Source organism: Montipora foliosa, chromosome 9 (assembly GCF_036669935.1).
Source record: "Montipora foliosa isolate CH-2021 chromosome 9, ASM3666993v2, whole genome shotgun sequence".
NCBI classification, from domain to species: Eukaryota; Metazoa; Cnidaria; class Anthozoa; order Scleractinia; family Acroporidae; genus Montipora; species Montipora foliosa.
The window spans coordinates 33,419,484-33,428,885 of NC_090877.1; the positions used below are offsets into that span (position 1 = coordinate 33,419,484).

At 41.3% G+C, this 9,402-nt stretch overlaps 2 protein-coding genes across 5 annotated transcripts in view; one reads left to right on the top strand and one right to left on the bottom strand.

The window, feature by feature from the left end:
• The window catches only part of LOC137969870 (serine-rich adhesin for platelets-like), a 27,355-nt gene extending 19,484 nt beyond the window's left edge, over positions 1-7,871 (top strand). For all 3 annotated transcript variants that reach the window (XM_068816258.1, XM_068816260.1, XM_068816259.1), the window contains exons 3-4: positions 1,022-1,188; positions 5,897-7,871. In XM_068816258.1, coding sequence (XP_068672359.1) covers positions 1,022-1,188; positions 5,897-5,903 — 174 coding nt within the window. In that variant the 3' untranslated portion in view covers positions 5,904-7,871. The remainder of the gene's footprint in view (positions 1-1,021; positions 1,189-5,896) is intronic.
• The window catches only part of LOC137969872 (centriolar satellite-associated tubulin polyglutamylase complex regulator 1-like), a 31,129-nt gene continuing 27,650 nt past the window's right edge, over positions 5,924-9,402 (bottom strand). The window contains exon 11 of one of the 2 annotated variants that reach the window (XM_068816266.1): positions 5,924-8,642. The gene's annotated coding sequence lies outside the window, so the exon portion shown is untranslated. The remainder of the gene's footprint in view (positions 8,643-9,402) is intronic. The other variant, XM_068816264.1, reaches the window with a different exon arrangement.

Genomic DNA, 9,402 nt, shown 5'->3' on the forward strand with positions numbered 1-9,402 from the left:
CTTAATTTCAGCCTGAATGTTCTTAATAAAAGGCCCTTACAAAAATATATACATATTTAAAATGCTACTATGCCCAAAAAAATCAATTTTTCTTTTTCTTTGGATTTCAAAACTATGTTAACTAAACAGTAGTGACCCAAGTTTTAAGCCTTGACTTAAAACAGATACCTGTTTATTTTAACTGGACGTTTCCTATTAATGGTCCGCCATTGCTAACTTTAAAATCTTCAGAGAGCTGGATCGAGGAGAAAATGACGTCAAAGACTCAGTGGTTTAAGAATGCAATGCGTGTGTGTACGCGGTTGAATTAATATGCAGCACGGGAGTTTCGGCCTTTCAGACTCTTAAACTAGTGTTTTGCATATATCATATGCTCCGTTTACGCGCTGAGATCATGTTTTAAGCTAGTGAGTCACCGTTGTCACTTTTCCTTAGACCCAACCCTCTGAAATCCAAAACTTACACTCAAAGTGAACAGCCTTTGGATAAAATTCAAAGCTCAAAATGTTGCCAGTCACGGTCAAGTGTTCAGCAATCACACTTTCAAACTCTGAAGAAAAAAAGGCAGTGATTTTTTGATCACAGAAGCAATTTAAAAATTATTCGCCGAAGGCGAGGTGAATATCGGTGAATAAAAACCAAGGCGGAGTCGAGGTTTTTATTCACCGATATTCACCGAGCCCGAGGTGAATAATTGTTTTAGTGTAATTACGTTGGTGGTTATTTGAAAAATATGCATTTTCCTTAAAACAATTCAGTTCTTTGTCTGTTTCCTCGACAAAACAGCTTGCGGCCATTTTGAAAAAACCGCTTAGATGATTATCGCTTGATAATCACATCAAATGCAACCAATCAGCACAGAGAATTTGTAATTATACTAAATGTAGATATTTCAGTCTATGTCAAAATCTACAGTGCTGAGTGTACCTAAAAGGCTGATCGAAAGCCAACAGAATATTTTCCATGTAGGAGAAACGAGTATTAGGATGTAATCGATAGCTCATTTGTATTAATTCTTTAGATTTCCAGGAGAAATAGACCTGGCAGAGTTGATGAGATGTTTGGCTTTGGGGGATTTAATAATGTCGCTATGACAGGTGATGAGCTTGAAGTCGTTTCTTTGACAAGTATTCAACCGAAAGAGAGAACTACGTATCAAGAGAATCATGACATGTCGATAACGACCAGGTACAGTTCAACTTTTTTTTTCTTAAGCCGTGCCGTACATCATTTAGGCTTTTAGCAATTCACTGACTTGGCGGGATAGGTGGATAGGTTGCCGCGGAATACGTTTGAAAGTGGAGGGTGTTGCCCTGACTTACAATCTGTTGCTCAACCAAAACTCGGGTAGGGTCGTACCTCTTATTGAACACTGTATTTCATTGGCTACATAGTGTCGTACTTCCTATTGTTGTGCTAAACCCATTGTTATCTTTGTTCGTTCTATTGTTCTTTTGGCCAATCCTGAAGCGACCCAACCAAAAAGCCTCGAAGGATAAAGATAATTATTTACTGCAAGGAGGGAACTAAAGATTAGGCCAACTGTGACATTGGCTTTCAGAAAGGATATTGAAGTATCCCTTGTGTCGTGGATTGCTTGTTTTCCGAGTTCCGCCGCTTTTTTCGTGAATAGGCTTTGCAAACGTTTGCAGATCTAAATATGACGGACGCATTTTGCGGCTTTAAGCGATGTTCTTTGCGGTTCTTCGTGAAAAAGACCCGATGCCCCTTTTTATCAGTAAATAATAAACTAAAAAGTCAGAAGGTGTTCAACGGTTCATTTGTTCACTGATTTCACTAAGCCCCCCAGTTTGGGCAGCAATGAAAATCTCTTACTGTCTTATATACTCAACAGAATATCTCGTTTCTGATTGGTCAAAGATGAATGCATAAATAGGTTATAAAGCGCAATACGGATGTTGAACCCACTGGGAAATCGGAAAAATCCGAGCCCCAGATGGGATTCGAACCCACGACCCTCCGTGATCTAGTACGGATGCTCTAACCACTGAGCTACTGGAGACTCTATGGTGAGCAAGAGTGAAATCTGGGTTTTTGACTCGAGCTGCATCACGCAGCCACAGAGTCAAATATCGACTGACAGCATAGCCCATAACTGCATCGCGCAGTCACATTGAGAGCATCATTGAAATCCAGTTGGCTTTATTTCTGTGAACGATGTGGCCAACCAACCACCAAAGTGAGCGAATGTGAAAGAATGTTTAACACATATTAAATGAAAGGTGTTACAATTGAACCCACTGGGAACTCGGAAAAATCCGAGCCCCAGGTGGGATTTGAATCCACGACCCTCCGTGATGCTCTAACCACTGAGCTACTGGAGACTCTATGGTGACCTTTCATTTAATATGTGTTAAACATTCTTTCCCATTCGCTCACTTTGGTGGTTGGTTGGCCGCATCGTTCACAGAAATACAGGCAACTGGATTTCAATGATTCTCTCAATGTGACTGCGCGATGCAGTTATGAGCTATGCTGTCGGTCGATATTTGACTCTGTGGTTGCGTGATGCAGCTCGAGTCAAATACCCATTTCACCCTTGCTCACCATAGAGTCTCCAGTAGCTCAGTGGTTAGAGCATCCGTACTAGATCACGGAGGGTCGTGGGTTCGAATCCCATCTGGGGCTCGGATTTTTCCGAGTTCCCAGTGGGTTCAATAGACCTTATTCACGATAGCCGCCATGTTGGATTTGCCTTTATCATGCTAATTAGCTACACACTTCTGAGGGGGCAAACAACACAATTTCGAGAGGTAGAAAGTCAAAATGTCGGAGGCAATCAAAAGATATAAAATTATTGCAAAAGGTACTTAATTCTAAATTATAAAATGTACTTTTAGCAATGTTAATTCAATATTTCGACGAGCCGATTTTCCGCAATTTGCCTTTATTCCAATGTTTGCCCCCCTAGCATAACACATGGCTAATTTGCATGACAATTTGAAAACCAACATGGCGGCTATCGTGAATAAGGGCTATTGTAACACCTTTCATTTAAATGTAGTTATGGAAACACGTCATTTTGTTGAGTATATATGAAATAAAACATCGGATGAACTTTCTTCTGTAATTCGTGATTTATGTTCTCTCGTGTCTTGAAAGCTCTCAAAATTGGCCATAAACCGAGATATGCACTTGCGTGCAAACGATTTTCTATAACAGGCAACTTTCACGATGGCGTCATCTGACTACAACTACCAGAAATCAGTTTGTTTTTCTTTTCATATTTAAAATTTGTATTCCCTGTTGTAGCTGTAATTAGCATGAGACAAGCAAAACCTCAAGGATTCTGCTACTTGTAGTCAAATGGTGTCATCATGCAAATGTCCTACTAATAATAAACCTGAACTTGCAATTTTAAATGACGTTTTCGTTACCGTCGCGTCGTAGATCTTAAACTCCGTATTGTTGCACCAGAGAATGCGCGCTAGGTCCACTTATTGCGCGCCAGGGGCCTGGGCACATAAATATCGCCATGTTGCCTTGAAAATGTTGCGCGCGTTTGGCCAGACCGTTCAACACATGTCGGAACATCATGCAACAATGTTGCAAGATGTTGCGTTGAAATGTTGCGAGCGTTTGGCCAGCCTTTTACAGACCGAATTGGACTCGACTCAGTGTTATTACATTTCTTAACCAATAATATTCTTGCCTTGTGGCGTTAATTGGTTCTTGAAGTCACATGATAAAAGGCCTTTGTTCCTTATCTTACATCAAGGCCTGGCCAAACGTTCGCAACATTTCAATGCAACATTTTGCGACATTGTTGCATGATGTTGCGACATGTGTGGAACGGGCTGGCCAAACTCGCGCAACATTTTCAACGCAACATGTAGATGTTTATTTGCCCCAGGCCCCTAGCACGCAACATGTAGACCTAGGGCGCATGCCCTAGTGCAACAATGTTGCGTGAACATGGCCAAACGAGTACATTATGCAACATCCAAAATGTCGCACGAAAAATTTGACCGTTTTCAAATTTGATACATCATCATCCAACATGTTGCAACAAATCGCAACAGGGTGGCCAAACGTATGCAACATGTTGTGACCAACAATGTTGCAAGATGTTGCGTTGAAATGTTGCGAGGGTTTGGCCAGGCCTTTACATCTTCTCTGGAGTGCTCGAATTTTTTTCTGCATACAAAACACTCGCGCTCTTCGACCCTATTAAGGCTGCCGCTTCGTCAGCCTCCCGTCTTCGCTCGGCTGACTCGTTGGTAATAGGGAGCTTAAGCAGGCGCTTTTTTGAGACGCGGACGGAAACCGGAAGTGAGCTGCTTTCCCTTTTAACTTGTCGTCACGCAACCACATTTACATTACTAAGGTATTTTCTCTATTAGAGATCATTAGTATAAAAATCCGGGAGACACCACTGTCCTGGTGCGCGAAAAGTTCTCTTACGGTTGCCGTCCGCGTCTCGAAAAAGCGCGTGCTTAAGCTCTCTAATAATCGTGCTGCACGTGCGGCACGCATATTTCAGCACATCTTTTTGCGATACTCTGCATAACGACGACGTGGAATCACCAAAATTGAGGTTTTGACGACAACGTAAGCCTGCAACAGAGAATCTTTCATTCTCTATTTTCACTCTGAAACACTTGTACCAATTTATTTCTAGGATACCTCGTCCACATTCTAGGACACGAACGATATGGAATAATCGCAGAACACTTAAAATAGTGCAAAGTTATATTTTGAGGTGACGTTTTGGACGACGCCACCGTCGCAGATGTTTTAAGATCTAAAGGTCCCAAATGGTCCATTTGACAGTTGTGAGCTTAGTTACCTGGCCTATGAATAAAAGTGAGGCTGGAGTTGACCTTGTTTTGATAGAAATCTCACGACTTTTCTTGTGTAAATTGTTACTAATTAGCATGACAAAACATCATTAACATAACAAAAGGAGGAGGTTTGTATCATAACAAGGTCAACACCAGCCTTACTTTCATTAAAGGCCAGGCCCCAGTCGTACAAACGATGGATAGCGCTATCCACAGGATAGAACGAGTTTCAATCGAGTGTCGTAAAACCAAAACCAAGGTAATTCATTTGGCCAATCAAAAAGGACGGAGACAATCCAGTAAACCAATCAAAACTCGAAGTAATTGCACGAAGCCGACACAAAGCGCGGGAAAATGTGTACGCGCGAGCCACGATTGGTCTTGGTTTCACTTCTGATTGGTTGAAAAAGTGGCGTGCAAACTTTGAACCAATCACTGAGTAAAGTAATGCAAAACCAAATTAATTCACTAATTACTTTTGACACTCGATTGAAAACCACTCTAAACACTAGCAAAACCAATTGAGTTATCCAGTGGATAGTGATTTATTCGACGGATAGCGCTATCCATCGTTTGAACAACTGGAGCCAGGTAACTAAGCACACAACTGTAAAGAGGTCTATTTCCTACTGGTGGGCATTCTCGTCACCAGAGCCTCGGATCGACCCAAGGCTCTGGGAAACATCCTGAGAAACTCTATGTCGGGGAACATGCGCCGTAGGGTTCTTATATGAACCACCTGCTCACTCCTCGTGCTAATATGAATGCACCAATTAGAGACGCTTTTGATTGTTCTTCATGAAAACCAATGACAAGACAGTTTGTTTCAGGGTTCCCCAGAGCTCTTCTCTCCCTCAGTCAAGAGAAGAGCTCTGGGGTCGAGAATGACTGGTGGGAAGCGAGTGCTATCAGCACTGCGCTATCTCTGCTCCCTTAAGTACTTGCTCATGCGCTTATGGGCAAGTCTACTGTGTACCGAATATGTAGCTTTTATTTTAGCTCTTCTCTGGTATATATGTAGGCCTCACTGAAAAGCAGACAAACAAATTTTCAATCTGGAGATGACAACCTTCATATTTTTCTTCATACAGGCTTTAACTGGTTCTCAAAGGTGGGATTTCCTCCCACAAGACTGAACCAAGAATCGGAGGTCAAATCCAGTGAAACCCACAGAGAGAGGGGCACGATCCATGCATGGACAAGTGTCATTAAGATATTTAAAAAAGGTGTTCAATACTTTCAGCTCCAACAGCACACAATTTGTTGTTGTAAAGCGCGAATATACCTTTTTCTTTTAATGTTGAAATTTAGTCTTGGTAGCAAGGATTTGAGGGAGTCTTTTAGTTTCTTTCTTCTCACAGAGGAAGGATGGAGACAAATTGCAACAGTCATAATTTTAAATCTTGGAGGTCACACACCAACACCCAACACTGATGGTCTTGCGATAAATGAGCAAGTGTTGCTTTTGTATTGCCTGGTAAGAACGATAAATCATAGGCATCGTTTCTCCTCGTCACTTAAAAGTGACAATTAGCCCGGTTTACACTACAGATAATTTTTGGCACGGCTCGGGTGAAATTGGCACGGGTCCCAAAAACAAGGGTTCGGCTTGGGAGAAATTTACAATGAAACAACCTGTCAGTACCAAATTTCATCCATGCCGAACCAAAATTTTTACCCGTGCTGGGACCTTCGGCGAAGTAGTCCGAGCACGGGTGAAAATGGTACAGGTGATGAGAAAATCGGCACGGTTCGGATAGAACAAGTAGTGTAAACATTTTAACGGGCCAAGTTTGAGGCTTTAATTCATATAGGCTAGCGGGTTTTTTTTTAGTACATTTCAAGATGGCGGCTCATTCTCCACCAAAATCACGCGGACGTTCTTGATTATAGTTGAACTGCGCATGGCTCTAAGAGAGGTTACGTGGGCCCAAAAATTTTGGTACGGTAAAAATGGTGTAGTGAAAACAAAGTTTGTTGAGCTCTTTTTTGGCACCCGTGCCAATTTCACACGAGCCGTGTCCAAAATTTTCTGTTGTGTAAACCGGGCTTTAGTCACCAAATAAGTCTTTTACAAAGTGTGAGGTGATGTACAAAAACAGGATACCATCAAATGGAGCCTCCATGCAAACTTATTCCTTGAGTCAACCCTTTCCCGAGTATACTTTTTTTTTAGAACGGCTTTTCCCGCGAAAAGTGTCATATTTCCACGGCGAAACACGAAAGAAAACTTCCAGCGTGATGAGTGTTTGTTGAGTTACATGACGTAAAACAATAGCACTGTCATAGCTCTGTTTTGACTGGGATCTTAACCTCGAAACGCAAAACCCCCAGGAGAGGCGTTCTTTTAATGGGCGCTTCCCATTTGGTCAAAAATTCCGGTTCGGCGGTAAATGGAAAGCGCTCGGTTCGCCCGACTGGAAAATTCCTGGAAAAAGTAGAACTACTCAAAAGGTTTTCCCGTTTTCCCGGAGGAAACGTCCCGACTGGTTTCTCGCGTTGCAATAGAGAATGTTAGCATCAGCAACGAGTGCGAGTACGAGAAAAAGTGCAACTTGTACTCGTTGTCGCAGTCGTGCTCTACGTAATTAGGTAACCGTATAATAGTTCCAGTCTGCAGAAAACCACATTAATTCTTTGACAAAATATTAGCATTTAAGCTGCTTTTCAGGCTTAAAAACCCCTAAAATTATTCACCCAGTACTTGAGGATTGTTAGTAAATGATTATTACAGGTTTACACTAAAAGAAACAGTTCGAAATCAAACGCAATTTCCTTTTATTTATAACTAACTCGCACTACAGCTACGACTTTTCGAAGAAAAGTTGTCGCAGACCAACTGAGCACGCCGGGCTGCGCAGTACGGCTGCGCAATAACAAAAATCCCAGAACTCGTACTCGAAGTGGCACTCGTTGTCGATACTAACATTCTCTAATATCCCGGTAATCTTTACCAGTTCCAGGCCCACAGCAATGAAATTATCAAAACAAAATGGAGCAACTTTTTCCCATTGAGAAATTTCCGGATTTTTTTTCTAAATGGAAAGCGCCCAATAACTCTACTCGTGAGAGGGTTCACTCCGAGCTATATCCAATATGAATTACAGAGACTTCATTTGATGGGCTACTAACAAAAACGACGTCTCAGAATAGGTGGTGTGACCTGCTCAAGCTAAATGATGTCATTCTCTATTTTCGAATGCCCCATAATACACTTTGTTTGCCTCCCAAATTTTGCATAAACTATTCTTTTTAAATGATCTTGGTAATATGCAGTGTCCCCAAGAGCACTTGAAAACAACAGTTTACGCAAAATGTGAGGGGCAATAAAGTGTATTGTGGGGCACTCGAAAATAGAGAATTGAATATTTATGGTTATTAGTATATGGTACAAAAAAAGCTTAATACAGACTTTTATCTAAGAGAGTATTATCAATTTTATCAGTAAATAATAAGTAAACAAAGCCAGAAGTGGTGTAAGACGGTTAATTGTTCAGTAAGTTTACTGAGTCTTGCATTTTGGGCAGCGATGAAAATTTCCCCAAACGAACAATTTCCTTGAAACTGTTCATGATTTCCCAAGAAGCTCCAAGTCGCATGCATTCTTCATCAAAATGGCATTTACACCTCCTATTTAGTAATATTTCATCGTCATTCTCGGGTGTGCACCCCGTTAGACACAAATAGACAAACTGAACACTTGGAAGCCAAACCACGCCTCTTCTTGTGAAGTAGTCGTAAATAACAGAGCAAAGACCAGGCCCTCGAAACCAGTTAAATGTATTTTGATTCCAGACCAATTTTATAGCAAAAAGATGTCATGCTTGACCCACAAAGCTATAAGAAATTAAAAGCAAAAGAAACAGCTTAGCAAATTATGCAGAGTGGAGTGATTTAGGGTGATTATGCAGAGTAACCATTTCCAAGAGGAACCTACACTTTGAAGAAAAAATGCTATTATGACCAAAAAATTAATTTTTATTTTTCTTTGAATTTCAAACCTATGTTAAACACTACTTGACCCAAGTTTTAAAATAGACGTACTAAAAAGATATCATGCGGATTTTTATCTCAAAATACCCACGGAAAGTATGATTATTGTAACGTAGTTTTTCGGTTTTCGCTGTCCGCCATTTACTCGAACGGCAAATGACCGTGAGCGAGGAAAAGGGTTGGGTCTAGCTGGATTGCCTGGGGTCTGACGTCATACGCGCAACGCTCAACATAAACGCGGCTAATTTCCCATGCCGTCTATGAGATGTGAGAGATCGCCGAGTTGCTTTTTGCTGATATTATATACATTACTCCTTGATCGACTTGCTCGCTTTGTCAAACGCCCACGAAGCGATGCGCGTATGACGTCACGAGCCAAGTCTTGCATGAAGACCGCTTACAAAATAATCGCAGGCGTCTCCAATGCCGTCCGAGTAATGGCGGACAGATTTTTAGTGGTTTTTGGCTGGCTATTTCCCGACTTATCTCGCTTCTATCGTTCCAAATTTAAATGCACTGTATTATTTTGAACATATTGACTCAAATGACGTTGAAAAAATTCGAAAAGAAAACCAAAAAGTTTCGTCGTAGTGGCACTTTAAGA